Source organism: Furipterus horrens, unplaced genomic scaffold (genome assembly GCF_987537825.1).
Source record: "Furipterus horrens unplaced genomic scaffold, mFurHor1.1.pri manual_scaffold_4, whole genome shotgun sequence".
NCBI classification, from domain to species: Eukaryota; Metazoa; Chordata; class Mammalia; order Chiroptera; family Furipteridae; genus Furipterus; species Furipterus horrens.
Window position 1 is genome coordinate 8,203,825 of NW_028327174.1, and position 16,950 is coordinate 8,220,774.

Here is a 16,950-nt window from a genome sequence, read left to right on the forward strand (position 1 = left end):
AATTGTTGAGCACCCCAAGGAGTTTTTGTTATAGAATCTCTGTTTACAGTATTATAAATTAAAACTGAGAAAGATTTGAACTATTTATCAATTTATTGAAAATAATAACAAACCCATTACATTTTACCATATTTTATTTAAAAGTTCTATTTTCCAAAACCAATAACATTTGGTGAGAAAAATAACATGACTTTATACTTTTGCGACTTTCTTTAATAACCGGATTACTAGACCACAACTGGATCCCCCGCATTTGCTTCTGCATTTAATGGGTTACTGTATCATGCATCACATAGTCTCTGGAAAATTCCACTGTATTCTTGTGTGAGAGAGAGTTAAAAAGGCAAGGGATAGCTGAGCATTATTATGACAGTAATTTTTATTTTAGACCCCAGGGGTCCCCAGACCTCACTTTGAGAGCTCTCTGTTGTTATGGGGGCAAGAACATGGTCACTGCGGCCAGACAGTGTAGGGAGGCTACCCCTTGGGCCGGGTCTGTGGGGGGACATGGGGGCGTGCCGGCTCAGCCTCTGCAGCTCATGTGGCAGTGGGGGGGGGCCACCTCCCCCTGAGCAGGTGGGTGTGTTCTCCTGGGTCCCTCACAGGGTGAAGGTGCTTCGAGAACCTGGACACGTATGGACAGTGAGGCCTCACGAAGCTGCAGCGGTGGGGGAGGGGAGGGATAGGGTTCGGCTGTGCCCAGCCCCTGCCCCTGCCCCACGCTTGGAAATGTTAACATAGCCCCAAAGCTCATCTTCAGTTGTTCATTGATTAACTCACTGATTAATTCCCGGAAGCATTTAGCACGTTCTAGAAGTTCTGAGGAAGTACCTGGCCCCTGGAATGAGGTGACCTGATCTTTGGGATGTTCCCAGCATGCAGTGGGGCGTGCCCATCTACTAGCTTGACTTCCTCTGACCTTGACCTTCCCTGCTGGGGCTTCCTACCTCTGTCTGGAGATCTGTGCGCCTGTGCTCTGCGGAGGCATTTCTATTTGCTCAGAGAGGGTGCTCCCTTCCCTGCGGGGGATTCCTAGGAGCATCCCATCTGTTCCCAGAGGGTGTCCCGCCTGGGCAGGCAGGGAACCCCACACTGCTCGCTGGGAGGGTCCTGCTGCTGTGGAGCTGCAGTTTCACCCACTCCGTGAAAGCGCACCCACTTGCTCTGTGCGGCAAGGTCCACCCAGACTCCATGTGGGATGAGCTCTCAGCACCCCACTGTGGAGATGGAAGGACTCCTACCTGTTCTCTGGGGAGAACTCTGCGTCGCTGTGAAGGTCTCCTGCCGCCTGTGGGAAACAAGGGCATCTTCCTGGGAGGGAGGGGGCCCAGGATGGATTTGGGGGAGCTCCCGAGGCTGGGGGACAGTCCCACCAGGTGTGACCATGCAGAGAGAAGGAGCTTCCCATCAGCACCGCGCTGTTGCTCCCGGAGCAGGGCCAGTGCCTCCCCCATGGCCAGGGGGTCACGGGGAGACCCCCGGGGCTATGGAGGTGTCTCTGCGGGAGTGGACAGTGCCTGAGCGGGAGTACGCTGCCTTCTCACCCGGCACAGAGCACAAGGTGGGGCATCCTGTCCTGTCCACAGAGAGCGGAACAGTCAGGACTTCTGTCTCTACAGACACATTGAAGCCCTTTTGCCGAATTTCAGACTAACAGAGATCAGACATCCCTTCTTCAATAAGAGAGGAATGTGAGGCTCAGAGAAGGACCCTGACTTGCTAGGTACCGGGGACGTGAATCTGGGCTTTGAATTTTACCCTGCAGGCAGTGGGGAGTCATTGAAGGTTTTTGAGCAGGGGAGTGACATAACCAGGCTGCTTTCTGGAACAGATGACTCTGGGCGTGAGCGGTCACCCGAGGGGAAACCAAGACGGAGGGGGTGGGGACGGAGGTGCGGCTCCCCCTTCCTCTCTAGCTTCCCTGCCCTTGCTGCCTGCACCAGGGCCCAGGCTGTCCCTTCCCTTGGACAGACCCCAGTGGTCCTGAGTCTCTCTTTTGCCGCCCCCAGGCTGTGTGGCCTGCGCACTCTGCAGCCCTATGTCGAGAGGATCCCCGTGGTGGCCAGCGCCGGCATCACCATCAACTTCACCTCCCAGATCTCCCTCACCGGGCCTGGCGTGCAGGTGCACTACAGCTTGTACAACCAGTCGGACCGTGAGTACGCGCTGGCCGGCCCCGCCATGGCCCCGCAGCTTCTCCTGCCTCTTTGCCATCCCTGGAAGCACCCAGAGGCTAGACAAAGGGAGTGTGTCTGCGTGTGTGCACACGTGTGTGTGCATGTGAACACAAATGCGTATGCACACAAACAATACAGCTTTGTGTGTGCCTGTGTGTGCAAAGCGGTCATATGTGTTCACTTGACATGCACACTCATACATACTTGTGTGTGCCATATGTGTGTGCCTGGACGTGGATGTCCACAGGGACCATGTATATAGCACATGTACATGTGGGTATATATGTAATGCACAGAGGCTGCATCTACATGTGTTTTCATGGTGACATGACCTAATGCCACCCTCCCCCAACCCCAGCTTGCCCCGGAGAGTTCCTCTGCTCTGTGAATGGACTCTGTGTGCCCGCCTGTGACGGGGTCAAGGACTGCCCCAACGGCCTGGATGAGAGAAATTGCGGTGAGCAGTCCGTCCCTCGCACCCCTCCTCTCTCCTCACCTTCTCTACACTGAGCTGAGCCCCTCTTTTGCGTAGAGACCCCATTATCAGCACCCAGGAAGTGGGGATCTCTCTTTGTGCTCAGATTGCAAGATGGAGGCACTGAGTGGGAAAGTGGCCTCCCAGGGCCACCCATGAAGCAGGGGTAGGGACGAGCTGGGACCAGGTCTCCTGACGCCCAGCTCAGGGCTTCTCCCCACCAGGCCATCACCCAGCCTCTGTCCCAGCCATCCATCCAAGAAGGACCAGAGCGGATGAGGGCAGGACCCGGAAGGAGAGGCGGTTAAGCAGCGGCAGGCAGGGCCTGCGTGTCCAAGCAGAGAATCCTCCATCTCCTTGCCTTGAATGGGTCCTCACTGCTCCGCTTCTGGGGTTCAGACTGGAGACTGGAGCTGCCAACTTGCCAGCGGTGTGCTCATCTCTGCCCAGCCCCCAGGAAAGGCGCAGGGACCTGGTGGTCGCCAAGCCAGGGCTTTCTTGGAATAATGCCTGTTCCTCTGAATCCTGGCTTCTGATCCTCGGGGTCACCATCAGGGCATCCTGGTCTGGTGTTTTCTCTACAGGCCTATCTCCTGCCCCATCCCACCCAAGTTTTCTACGTGTGGGGAGGGAAGCTGGAGAGGAGGGGGACACACCTTCCTCTGGGATGATTCTCCCTGGGTGCTGGGTAAGGTGCCCCATCACCTCTGGCTTCAAGTTCTGGCTAAGCCCGGGGACCTTGGACAAGCCATTTCATTTCTGTGTCCACCAAGGAAATAGGGCATCTCACCAGGCCTCTGTGAGACTCGAGTGTAAGGATCTCTGATGGTGACAGGCAAGGCATGTTCTACATGTGTCACGATGTCCCAGCCTGCTCCTCTCGCTCCTTCTTACCTGCCCCCTCTCCGTGTCCCCACAGTTTGCAGAGCCGCATTCCAGTGCCAAGAGGACAGCATGTGCATCTCACTGTCCAGGGTCTGTGACGGGCAGCCTGACTGTCTCAATGGAAGTGACGAAGAGCAGTGCCAGGAAGGTAGGGCGGGTATGACCAGGTGTCTAGAAGGCACCCAAGGAATGGGTCTTAGCCAGACAAGCCCATCCCTTCTGCATGCTTCTTCGGCAAAGGTTTCTGCTCTCGTGTCCAGATACTTACCAACCCCTCTGTGTGTATGCCTACATGTCCATCTTTCCGTCCATCCATCTTCTTTTCTCTCCAACCAGAACTTGAGTGTACACCCACTCATTTATCCATCCTTTGGCCTGTCCAACCACCTGTCATCCTATTCACTGAATCGTCAATCTACTCATTTATTGGTTTTCCCGGCTACCTGTCTGTGTGTCCGTTGTTCCATCCTCCATCCACTGACCTCTCCAACTACCTGTCTGTCTATTGGTCTTTACATCCACTCAGTTACCCTTCCTTCTAGCTGTTGTCAGTCTCCCTACCGGACCATCAGTCCACCCATTGGTTAGTCTGCCCAGTTTCCTAGTTGTATCCATTGGTTTATCGCAGCCAGCCAGCCAGCCAGCCAGCCAACTGACCAACCAACCAGTGATAGGAGAGGCGAGGAACGAGATGGGAGTAAAAGATGCCAGAGATGTGACCTCTGCCCTCTGGGGACTGTCTGTTAGCAGGAACACATGATGGGTGACTCTCTCTGCCCGAAGCCTTCTGGACATGATGTCCAGTTGCATGGGAAGGCTGGATATCGAGGAGAGATCAGGCAGGGGATGCTTCCTAGAGGAGGCAGTCTTTGAACTGGGCCTTGAAGGGTGGTAACATTCAAATAGGTGGGAGGAAAGGAGACCAGGTGAACACCAGGTGGTGGAGCAGGAAGTTCTTCATGGTGAAGGCAGTGAGGGGCAGGTGGGCAGCCAGGGGGGGCCTGGAACTTTGGTCTAATGGGAGAGGCACAGCCCTGCCCTTCTCAGACTAGTCTGAATGTGGAGGTACATTTCTGCCTTCAGGTACCACTTCAAAGGGAGAGGCGTGACCCTATGAGAGGGGCCCCAGGCTGGGGAGTGGGGGAGAAATAATCTTGCTCTCAACAGAACAGTCAGGGCTGGGGGAGAAGGGACATGGCCTGGGAGGCACTGAAGGAGCCTCAGGGAACCTTCATCATGGGCAAGAGGCTCTTCACAGTTACCTCCTGGTCTCTCCCAGGCTTCATCTTCCCTGGGGCTTGATTTGGAGTCTTCCTTGCGCTCAGGGACCCACCCTCTGTGCCCTGGCCCACCCCCTCTATCCCAGGGGTACCCTGTGGGACGTTCACCTTCCAGTGTGAGGATCGAAGTTGCGTGAAGAAGCCCAACCCGCGGTGTGATGGGCGGCCCGATTGCAGGGACAGCTCCGACGAGCAGCACTGTGGTGAGTGCCACGGGCTGGACTGGGGGTGCGGGCAGGAGACCCCCTCTACCCCCTGGGCCCGAGAGCATGGGAGCCAGGGAGGTGCCCACACCCGGAAGCTGGGGAGAAAGCTTACCGTGTGTCCGTCTGTCTCTCTGCCCCCCGTCTGCCCCCCACCTTGGTCCTGCCTGCCTCTGTCCTCCATTCTTTCTTTCCCTCAATGTCTGCCTCTGCTCTCCCCTCTCCTTCCTGCCCCTTCTCTGTCTCTCTCTGTCTCACTGCCCCCCACTCCTGCCCCTCCCCCTCTGTCTCTCCCTGCCCTCTCCCCCCACCCCCAGACTGTGGCCTCCAGGGTCCCTCTGGTCGCATTGTGGGCGGGGCTGTGTCCTCGGAGGGCGAGTGGCCTTGGCAGGCCAGCCTCCAGGTTCGGGGTCGACACATCTGTGGGGGGGCCCTCATCGCTGACCGCTGGGTGATAACGGCCGCGCACTGCTTCCAGGAGGACAGGTGAGAGGGAGGGTGTGGGGACCGAGGTCGTGAGCGCGGGGGTGGGCCAGGCTGTGGCAGGGAGGGCCAGTGTCCCTCGGCTCTGAGCAGACAGAGGGAAGGCAGGTGAGGAGCTTCCCCCCACCCCTGCGCCTGAAAATGGCTCTTCGCACACTTGGGTTCAGTCCTGGCTCCCCCACAAACGTACTCTGTGGCCCGGGACAGGTTGCCCCACCTCTCTGGGCTCTCCTTCTAGTATCTTGCTTGAAGCTGGGTCTTTAATTCACTCTTCACTCCCGCATGCACCCCTGCAGTCACATTAGTGCGCTCCCACTGTGCGCCAGGCGCTGGGCTTGACACTGGGGGACAGCAGAGAGCGGAACTGCCTGGGCTGGTCATAGGCCGTGACCCCTCCTCCAGATGTGCCTCCAGGAGGGCACATTTCACCCAGCCTCATGGACTCCTCCTCCTCTGCATGGCGGTGGGCTTACAAGGCCCCCTTCCCACCCCCAGCCCTATCTTCTGGGCCCCCAGGCCCCGCCCCCAGCATGGCCCGCCTGGGACTCCTCTCCCTATACCTCCTCCTCCATCCTGGGTGTCTGCAGTTCCCAACCTAAGGCCTGGCACCTCCAGAACACCCCTCCTCCTTACATCCAGAGCCAGGCAGCGAAGCGAGTCTTCTCAGTGCTTGGGACGAGTCCACAGCCACTGCCCATGCACATTGGTGCCATTGCTCCTGGTCACCTCAGTAGTCCAGGTGCCAGGGACTCTTTCTGAGGGCAGCCTGACCCCCTCACTCGCTTTCACTCCACCCCTGGCTCCCCTCCGCCCTCAAGGTAAAGAACGACCTGGGCACTGACCTGCCGGGTCTGTCTGTGATTCCTCCACACTCCGCTCCCACCCCTCACAGTGAGCACTGACGGGTCCCAGTGAGTTCACAGCAGACCCTCCTATAAAGCCCCGAGATAAAAAGGGAGAGATATTTGTCACGTGCCTGGCACTGTGCTAACTTTTTTTACGTACACTCTTATCGCATCCCCCCAGAAACAGGAGTAGAAGATGCTCTTCCCATTTCACAGATGAGGAGACTGAGGCTTAGAGAGGTGCACACATGCCTAGGAAAGGATGGGGCTGGGGCTGGAGCCCAGGCAGGTGGGCCTTAGGGAGGACCATGAACAGCATACCAGCCGCCAGCTGCCGGGCCCCCTAGAGCAGGAGGAGATGAATGTGGGGGACGGTGTCCCAGGTGGTGAGCGGGCTGTTCTAAGGGTCTGGGATGGGAGAGGCAGCTGCTGAGCAGGACACCTCCCCGCTCTCCCCCAGCATGGCCTCCCCAGCGCTGTGGACGGTGTTCCTGGGCAAGGTGTGGCAGAGCTCACGCTGGCCGGGCGAGGTTTCCTTCAAGGTGAGCCGCCTGCTGCTGCACCCATACCACGAGGAGGACAGCCATGACTACGACGTGGCCCTGCTGCAGCTGGACCACCCTGTGGTGCGCTCGGCGACCGTGCGCCCCGTCTGCCTGCCCGCGCGCTCCCACTTCTTCGAGCCAGGCCTGCACTGCTGGATCACCGGCTGGGGCGCCCTGCGTGAGGGTGGTGAGCAGGCCTGCAGGGTGGGGAGACAGGCCTCCCCCAATATCTAGCGTGCAGAGGGTGGGGGAAGGCGGCCAGGGCTCCAACCCTGAGGCCTGCGAATCCTGGGATTGAGTTGGGTTGGATTTCACAGAAAAAAGGCACCAGTCTTTTACTACCTATGGGCCCCTACCTTCCTGCGCCCTCCTTTCCTCCCGGAAGGGCATTTAAGAAGAATCAAAGCCATGGAGGGTTATCTTGGGGGATACACGTGGGGTAAAGGGGCAGGCCAGGGACCCCACCACCCCACAGGCAAGAATGCGTGTGGGTGTCTGTGTGTGTGTGTGTGTGTGTGTGTGTTGGGGTGGGGGCAGGAGAGGCTCTTAGTTAAGGTTGAATTTTAGGGGAACATGATTTCATTTAATCTACCCAGTAACCCTAGAGTGATTTTTGTGACCCCATTTTATGGATGGGGAAACCGAGGCTCAGAGACCTTGAGCAGTTGCTCAAAGACACACAGCCAGAGAGGGCTGGAGCAGAGTGGAACTCAGGACTGCCTGACCCCAGAGCTCCTACTGCTCCTGCTGCTGCCTCTCAGAAACAGGGGGTTTCTCCCCTTCCTGCCTAAACTGACTGGAGCCAGCTGTCCCTAGAGGCCACCTCTCAGTTCTGTGACCACAGGCCTGGGCTGGCCAACAACAGCCATGCCCTGTGCCCTTCATGGTGGTGGTGGCTTTAAAAATGTGTCCAGTCTTTAAAAAGCATGTCCAGGGATTTACAATGTGCAGGCAGGACTGTGGAAATCAGTTATAAATGAGGGAAGAGGTTCAGGTGAAAAATGACTTGTCCAGGGGGATGACGGGACCGTGGTGATGCAAGGACTGGCTCCCTCGCTCACACAGTCACTCAGCAACACATCTGTCAGCACCTGCTCCACGGTAGACATCGAGCTGGCTAAGGGGATGTACAGATGAGCAGAAGAACATTCGTGGGGGAGCAGACAGCGCTAAGGGCTGACCTACACAGACAGGTTTCCAGGGCGCGAGCAGGCTCAGCTGAGGCTTGGCGGATGAGTTGGCAGCGTCCTGGTGGAGGGGAAAGGCATTCCCAGTGAGGGTCAGATGGCAACCCAGGGGGCCCTGAGCACAGCCAGTGCCAGACGGAAGCCGGGGCAGGTGGACCTGGCAGAGGGTCTGCGGGAGGCATCTGACCTGTGCTTTAGAACCACTGAGGGCTTCAAGGACACTGATGCCAGGTTGCATCCCAGGTGAACAGGCCTCTCAGTGGGACCAGGCACAATGCTCTGTGGGGTTCTCGGGGGTTCTACACGCAACCCTCGTGGAAAAGCCCCAGGCTGGACCATGGGAAGATGCTGGCCTTTTAGAGGGAGAGCAGAGGGGTCAGATATGTGCCCCGGAAACCCCCGCCCTCCACCCCGGGGGGCTGTCACAGGTTAGAGGGGAAGCAGCCAAGAGGTTTCAGGGAGGAAGAGGAAGGGGAGGAAAAGCCGGATAAGACCCTGGTCTGGACAGGCTTCGGGTGGGGGCTCCGTGCCCGTGGGCCACACAGAGCGGGGAGCCAGAATAGAGTGACCATGAGGTGCGTGGAGGAGGGGCTAGGTGGGGCCAGAGAGGGGCTCCTGAAATGTGAAGCAAACGGTGGGAGAAAGGGTGGGGACTGTTGGGCATCCTGGGTTTCTCACCTCTGCCCTCTGGCCTCGACCCCACGGGGCAGGCCCCACCAGCAATGGTCTCCAGAAGGTGGACGTGCAGCTGGTCCCGCAGGACCTGTGCAGCGAGGCCTATCACTACCAGGTGACACCCCGCATGCTGTGTGCCGGCTACCCCAAGGGCAAGAAGGATGCCTGCCAGGTGACTCCCGTGGGGGCTGGGCCGCAGTGGGGAGAGGGCTATGCTGGCCACACCCAGGGTCTGGCTGTCTGCTCCCATCAGCTTGCTGAAGCTTCCTGGGCTCCTGGAAGGCAGGGGGTGGCTGCCCCCACTTTACAGGACGTTGAGGGATTGCCCCGGGTTGCAGGCCACAGATCAGAAGAGACCCGTGAACAAGTTCTGCTCCTTGCCCACCACAAGGCCATTTGCCCGAGGTGGCCCAGTAGAGCACTAGAAGGAGCCCCCAGAAAGAGGCAGAGGTGGATGGGGCGTGTGGGCTCATGTCCCCAGTTCCAGGTCAGTCAGGACATGCTGGAGGCCAGGCCAAGGTACGAGGGAAACTGAGGCTTCAAGAGGCCATGTGCCTTTCTTGCTGTCGCTCAGAAAACCCCCAGCAGTCAGGATCCTCCCCTGGGAGCAGGGGTGCCTTTACCTTGATGCAGTCCTCTCTCTCCTCCCCCTTTCAGGGCGACTCGGGTGGCCCACTGGTGTGCAGGGAGCCCAGCGGCCGCTGGTTCCTGGCCGGGCTGGTCAGCTGGGGCCTGGGCTGTGGCCGGCCCAACTACTTTGGCGTCTACACCCGCATCACTGGTGTGATTGGCTGGATCCAGCAGGTGCTGACCTGAGGAGCTGCCCCCTGCAGAGCTGGAGCCCACCTCCTGGACTCAGAGAGCCCAGGGCACCCACTTGGTGGGGGAATGAGTATTCTGGGGTGGCAGGGCCCTGTGGAAGCAGCAGAGGGCATCCTGTCCTGAGCCTGCTCCCTGACGTCAACCCAGAGAGGGTCCGAGGAAGGAGGAGGACCCTCGCTGCTGGTCAAGATTTTCTTGGAGTGTCCGGGATGGTCACCAGGCCCAGCTGGTGGGGTCACATCCAGTCTGTCGCCTCCTGATCTGTCCTCCTGCCCCGTCCTCCACTGCTGACTTTGGGGGGGAAATCGTTCAGCAGTGAGGATGTCTGAACCCCCCACCTCCACCCCACCCCCAGTGCAGAGGCTGCTTGAGCAGCACCGGCTCCAGAGAGCAGATTCCAGCCTCTGAAGTCCCTGGCATAACTTGAGAGGTAGGGGTGGAAGGTGCCCCCGAGGAGGGGCCCTCAGAGCCCTGGAGACTGCCAAGTGGGCCAGCTGCCCCTGTGAGCCAAAGGGTTGGGGAGCCCTGGGCGCAGGGTTCTCACCACACCCCTACATGCCCCTGGGCCTGCATTGCCCACTCACCTGGAGGTGAGTTTAGCTGCCCTGGAATAAAACTGTCTGATCTGAGGCCCCGTTTTGGAGATTGAATGGGGCCCCAGGCACCAACCTCATACCCTTGACTGAGCAGACTGTGCTTCCTACTCAGCCTGTTTGCCAACTGTCCAGAGGCCAAGGTGGGGTCAGTGGAGGCAGGGGTGGCCTCCAGGACAGCTCCCAGGTCCCAGGAGCAACCTCAGGAAGGCAATGGTTGGTGACCTTCAAGTCAGAGTGAGGGACGGGACAAGTGATGGACTCCTTCTGAATCCTTAGGGGGAAACTGAGGCTCAGCGAGGGGCAGGGACGTCCTCATGACCTCACCAGTGGTTAGGGGTGGAGCCGGTGTAGAAGCCCTATCTCCTGGTTCCTGGTCTATCACTTTCCCCACCAGTAGGACACTCCCTTTGCGTTCCCAGTCACTTATCCAGCCAGCATCTCACAGGCTCCACTAGTGTCGACTACTGTGCTGTGGCCACAGTCAGTCACAGAACTCTGCTCCCGCTCTCAGGAGGGGCAGGGCTGACGATCCAGCGTGCAGGCCTCAGGGTAGCCTCTAACTCAGGCAGTCAGGGAAGGTTGCCTGGAAGTGAGACTTGAGCTGGGGCACCAACGCGGCCAAGGGAAGGGCATTCCAGGCAGGGGAACAGCATTGCTAAGGTATAGTGTCCCAAAAGAAGATGGCATATTAGGGGACAGTAAGCGGTTTTAGTTAAACAGAGGTTGAGTGGGGGAGGACTAAAGGGGACTTGGGGGAGGAGGGCAAACTGAGACCTGATGATAAAGAGCCTGCGGTTGAGCTAAGGACTTGACCTGGACGCTCTGGGGAGCGATGGGAGGCTCTGGGGCAGTGGAGTGTCACCCGTGTGGAGGGAGTGGGAGACAAGGAGGCCAGAGAGGAGGCCCCTGCAGAGCTCCGGGCAGGAGAGGATGGGGCCTGCACTGCGTGGGATGGCGGGGCTGGGCACAGGGTTGAAGGGCCCTCAGTCTCCATTAGGTGGCTCAGTGGACGGGGTGGGTGAATGGGGAGCCACCCACGACCACTCCTGGTGGGGGCTGGCCTGAGTAACTGGCTGGTGGAGGACCTGGGGCAGCAGGAAGGAAAGGCTGTGGGAAGGTGTTATGAACTTGGGGGTGCCTCTAGGAGAGAGGTGTCCAGGAGGCAGGTCCAGAGAGGATTTCAGAGCCACCATCCATGGAAGGTGACTGGAGGGAGACTGAGAATGTTGGGGAGACAGAGACACTGTAGACGGGAGGAGGCTGAGGGCGTGGCCAGCAGCCGGAGGGGAACTGAGCGGTGGCATCTTAGCACCAAGGCCATGGCTCAGAGGGGGTGCTCAGGGAGGGCCACGGGGCCAGGCCGTGGGTCACAGGTGCCTCTCGGGCTCAGAGGTGAGGTCAGGAAGGGGGAGTCAGTGCAGACAAGCCTTTCTTGAAGCCTAGCTGGGGGGAAGGGCAGCCTCAGAGGAGACCTAGACTTGAGGTGGTTTCAAAGATTGGGAGCTGCTACCTGTCCATGGTGGGTGGGCAGAGGGAAGTGGACCTGGGAGCACGCTCCCCTGTGGGCCCTGTCTGTGGGAGGGAGGACACAGCAGGTGGAGCAAACGCTGTGGGTAGACTCCTTTGGGGGCAGGGGCAGGATGTTAAAGCATTCCTACCCCAGTAGGCTCTCAGGGCAGAACACTGTTGGGTGCTTTGATAAAATGCAAATCATGGGTGTACCCTAGTCTTAGTAAGCATTGGGGAAGGGGGAGGCGTGGGAAATCTGGGTTTGTTTGTTTTTAAGACTTTATTTATTTACCTTTAGAGAAAGGGTAAGGGAGGGAAAGAGGGAGGGAAACATTGATGTGCAAGAGATACATTGATCGGTTGCCTCTCACAGGCCTGCAAACTGGGGACCTGGCCTGCAACCCAGGCCTGTGCCCTGGCTGGGAATCAAACCATCGACCCTTTGGTTTACAGGCCGGCACTCAGTCCACTGAGCCACACCAGCCAGGGTTGGCAATTTGTTTTTAACAAGCTCCTGGTGACTCTTTTGCAGCAAAGTTGGACATAAAAAGTGAAGGCAGTTTGAGCAAGCAGAGCATCCTAAGGAGAAACGGGGAGGACTCCCCAGACAGCTGAGCGGGAGGACCTGGCCCGAGGGTGGCCCCTGCCTAGGGGTCACTGTTTTGCAGGGCTGTGTCCCAAAAGCACTGAGCTAAGCAAGGTGTACACTCCGCAGGACTAGGGAGGACAAGGAATTGGCCAGGGTGGGTGGGACAGGGTCCTGGCAGAGCTGGAAAGAGAAGCCAGGGGCCAGGGGACTCTAAGACAAGGTGGAGAACTTCTGGTCAAGATGGAGGCATAGGCAGACACGCTTTGCCTCCTTGTGCAACTATAAGAAGGATCACAACTAACCTCAAAACAAAAACCACCCAGAACTGCCAGGAAATCGGACTGTATGGAAGTCTGACAACCAGAAGCCATCCAGACAGACAGGAGGGGCGGAGCTGGGGAGCTGGGGCAGAGAGGACGCGGTGTGGCAGCAGCGGCTAGTGGAAGGGGCAGCACCACATTCAGATGAGGTGAATAAAAATCGGGAGGGACACCTGAGGAGCAAGCAATCCCAGTACTAGGCCAGACCACACAGCCCAGGGTTCCAGCGCAGGGGAAACAAAACCTCATAACGTCTGGCTGTAAAAACCAGTGGGGTTGGGGTGGCAGAAGAAACTGCCGGTCTCTCAGGAGAGTCTGTTTAAAGGACTGCACGATCCTAGAACGTATGCAAACCCACCCACTCTGGGAACCACCACCAGGGCAACAGCTAGAAGGCCACCAGTTGCATACAGGAAGAGGGTGAATTGACTGGAGACGGGCAAGTCCTGAGCAGCCTCCAGTAGCCAGGCAGTGGCACTGTCCCCTCTCTGGCCCCTCCCCCACATGCAGAGCCCTGGCAAATACCTAAGGCTCTGCCCCATACAACTTAACAGGTGCACTAAGACAGGGAGTTTAAGCAGCTCTAGCTAATACACAGAAACAAACACAGGGAGGCTGCCAAAACGAATATGTTACAGAAACAGGGGAGTCCAAAAATCCCCAGAGTTTGCGGCTGGGGGATGGGGAGAAGGAAGCATCTTTTCAGAATGCCTCCACATGCCTGAGGCTGGTGGCCAATGTCTTTCTTATGCAAATGGCTTTAATGCATCCAAAGCCTCAGGCAGATGGGAGGAGTCTTGAACCAGGGGACGGTATGGAAAGCACACAGAGCCTACGTAAGGTTCTGTGAATGGTCAGAACTGTTTGCAACGCCCACTGCGTCAGAGGGCGCAGTCAGGGATATATAAGCAGCTGCGGACATTTTTAGCTCAGACTCTCTCGCGCTCTGGCTCTGGCGCTCTGACTCTCTCTGGCTCTCGCTCGTGCTCTCACTCTGGGACTCTCGCTCTCTGGCTCGGGCTCTCACTCGCGCTCTGGCTCTGGCGCTCTGACTCTCTCTCACGCTCGCACGCTCGCTCTGGGGCTCTCACTCTCTTGTGTGCTCCCTCCACGTGGCTTGGTGAAGGGGCCTTCTCCATGTGGCTTGGAGAAGGGGTCTCCAGGCTGCTTTAAGAGGCTCTCGCCATGCAGTTTTGAGAAGGAGAGGAGATCCGCGCGGTTTGCAGGAAGAAGTTAGTTTGCAAGGAGGCTGAGAATCCAGGCGGTTCTGCATTGAGAGCTGGAGGGCACCACAGCACAGAAAGGACCTCCCCAATCAGATTGAATGATTGGCAGCTGCTGGTAAAGCTGAACTGTGTTTGGAAAGTAGGGAAACGGTTTCTCTAACTTTCCTAAAACTAGCCTGGTCTGGAAGGGGGGGAGGCAAGGATATGTGTTTTTGGGTGTTTTAAAGAGCATAAGACTTAACAACAGAAATCCGCAAATAACTAAATCTATATAACTGTTAAATAAACAATTCTTTTTCTTTTCACTAAACTCTGGTATTGAGAGTTATAATTTTGGCGGCGGGCAATCGGGCCCCTAACTAAAGAGCCCGTGGGTTTGTGTTCAACTGGAGTAGCCCAGGGGTTCTGTAACAAATAGACAAAGAAACATGGCCCAAATGAAAGAACAGAACAAAACCCCAGAAAAAGAACTAAATGAAACAAAGATAGCCAACCTATCATATGAAGAGCTCAAAACACTGGTGATAAGGATGCTCAGAGAACTCACTGAGTACAGCAAAAGCATAAGGGAAGAAATGAAGGCCACACTAAGTGAAATAAACAAAAATCCACAGGGAACCAACAGTGAAGAGAAGGAAGCCAGGGTTTAAACCAGTGACTGGAACATAAGGAAGAACTAAACATTCAACCAGACAGAATGAAGAAACAAGAATTCAAAACAACAAACAAACAAACGAGAGAATAAGAAGCCTCTGGGACAGACTTCCGGCCAAGATGGAGGCTTAGACGGACACGCTAGGTCTCCCTCTACAACTAGAGAGGAATACAACTACTTCAAAACAAAGGATAACTAGAAATTCCAGAAAATAAAACTACACGGAAGCCCAACATACGAAGTTATAAACCAGCGGTGCCATTTGGGCAGGTAAGAGTTAAAGAGGGCAGTGCTGTTTGCGGTCGCACCTGAGACAGCGGCGGGGCGGCGAAAAATCCCGGCGGCAGTCAAGCCCCTGGCAGTGCGCGACCCCAGCGCTGGGGAAAGCAGCCACCGCATCGCCTTGAACAGTGAGGCCCAGGGGGGCGGGAGGACGGATCCCGGTCTCCTAGCTGAATAACTGTGTGAATCCATCTTGGACCCCCGCCCCCAAAGAAAGCACCACAGGGCTGCGAAATAGGTCGCAGACAGGCGCCGGTCGCTGATTTGTGACGCGTACGCAGGCACTGCCCCCTATAGCCAGCCCAAGAAAACAAAAAGCATCTGTCAAAATGAGGCAGACAACTATAGAAATCCCGGTGACACAACTCACCAGGCAACAGATAGAGAACCTGACAGATGAACAGATAAGAAACCTGTCAGAGGCTCAGTTCTGGGCCATTGTTATCAGGTGGCTTACAGAATTCACAAAAGAGCAGGAAAAAGATAAGAAAGAAGCGAAAAACACTCATAACGAAAGGAACAAAACCACATACGAGACAGATGGTGAGGAAAAAAAATCCAGAGTTCATTTCAACAAACTGGAATATGGAGAAGGAACAAGCAGTCAACCAATGCAGCAAGAGGAAATGGGAAGCAACAATGAGAGGATCAGAAACCTCTGGGACAGCTATAAAAGGCCCAACATAAGAATCATTGGTTTGCCAGAGAGTGAGGAAGATGAACTAGAACTTGAAAAATTGAGTGAAAATATAATAAAGGAGAACTTCCCAGACTTGGGGAAGGGAATAGACTTGCAGGTCCAGGAAGCAAGGAGAGTTCCCAAGAGACTGGACCCAGGGAGAACCACTCCAAGACACATTATAATCAAAATGTCAAAAATTAAAGATAAAGAGAGAATCTTAAAAGCAGCAAGAGAGAAGAAAAGAATTATGTACAAAGGGGTCCCAATTAGACTATCAGCTGACTTCTCAAGGGAGGCCCTACAAGCAAGAAGGGACTGGCAAGAAATATTCAAAGTAATGAAAATCCAAAACCTACAACCACGAATACTCTATCCAGCGAAACTGTCATTCAGAATAGAAGGACAGAGAAAGTGTTTCCAGGACAAAATAAAACTGAAAGAGTTCATTAGATCCAAACCACTGTTATATGAGATGTTAAAAGGACTGGTTTAAAAAACAAGCTAGGGAGATGAAACAAAGGCAAACTAAACAGGCAACGAGAGTGGAAAAGGAACTGTGGATACGGGAAGCATATTGGGGGGAGGTCAACAGGGAGGGGGAGTGGGGAGAGGGAGGGAGATGATATAGGAATTGGGGATCATGGTAGGAGGGAATGGAATAGACGGAGAGAGGTTGGGAGGAACTGTATGCACAACTAATGGACATAATCTAAAAGGGGGGGACAACTGGAGGGAGGGGGGCCACCGGGTGGAGGGGAGCAGAGGGAAGGGAAATTGGCACAAATGTAATATTTAAATCAATAAAACACATTAAATCTGAAAAAAAAAAAAAAAAAAAAAAGAAGCCTCTGGGACAACTTTAAATGTACCAACATCCGAACCATAGGGGTGCCAAAAGGAGAAGAGAAAGAGGAAGAAATTGAAAACTTATGTGAAAAAAGAATGAAGGAAAACTTCCCTAATTTGGTGAAGGAAATAAGACACACAAGTCCAGGAAGCAGAGAGTCCCAAACCAGAGGGACACAAGGAGGACCACACCAATGCACATCGTCATTAAAATGCCAAAGGTTAGAGATAGAGAATCTTAAAAGCCGCAAGAGAAAAGCAGAGTTACCTACAAAGGGGTGCCTATGAGACTATCAGCTGATTTCTCAAAAGAAACTTTGCAGGCAAGGACTGGCAAGAAGTATTCAATGTGATGAAAAGCAAGGGCTTACATCCAATATTACTCTATCCAGCAAAGCTATCACTTAGAATGGAAGGGCAGATAAAAGTGCTTCCCAGACAAGGTAAAGCTAAAGGAGTTCATCATCACCAAGCCCTTACAACTATCAACAACTGAATATAAAGAGACAAAAACTAAGGAAACAACCAGAACAGGAACAGAATCATAGATATAGGGATCATTTGAAGGGTTATCAGTAGGGAGGGGAAGGGGAGAAATGGGGAAATGGTGCAGGGACTAAGAAGCATAATTGGTTGGTACAAAATAGACAGGGGGATGTTAAGAATAG

At 55.6% G+C, this 16,950-nt stretch overlaps 1 protein-coding gene across 3 annotated transcripts in view; it reads left to right on the top strand.

The window, feature by feature from the left end:
* TMPRSS6 (transmembrane serine protease 6) overlaps positions 1–10,206 on the top strand; it is a 37,494-nt gene extending 27,288 nt beyond the window's left edge. For all 3 annotated transcript variants that reach the window (XM_090275334.1, XM_090275336.1, XM_090275335.1), the window contains 8 exons: positions 2,010–2,155; positions 2,536–2,634; positions 3,572–3,685; positions 4,904–5,020; positions 5,338–5,506; positions 6,809–7,080; positions 8,791–8,927; positions 9,413–10,206. In XM_090275334.1, the coding sequence (XP_090131460.1) occupies positions 2,010–2,155; positions 2,536–2,634; positions 3,572–3,685; positions 4,904–5,020; positions 5,338–5,506; positions 6,809–7,080; positions 8,791–8,927; positions 9,413–9,571 (1,213 nt within the window). In that variant the 3' untranslated portion in view covers positions 9,572–10,206. The remainder of the gene's footprint in view (positions 1–2,009; positions 2,156–2,535; positions 2,635–3,571; positions 3,686–4,903; positions 5,021–5,337; positions 5,507–6,808; positions 7,081–8,790; positions 8,928–9,412) is intronic.
* The last annotated feature ends 6,744 nt before the right edge of the window (positions 10,207–16,950 follow it).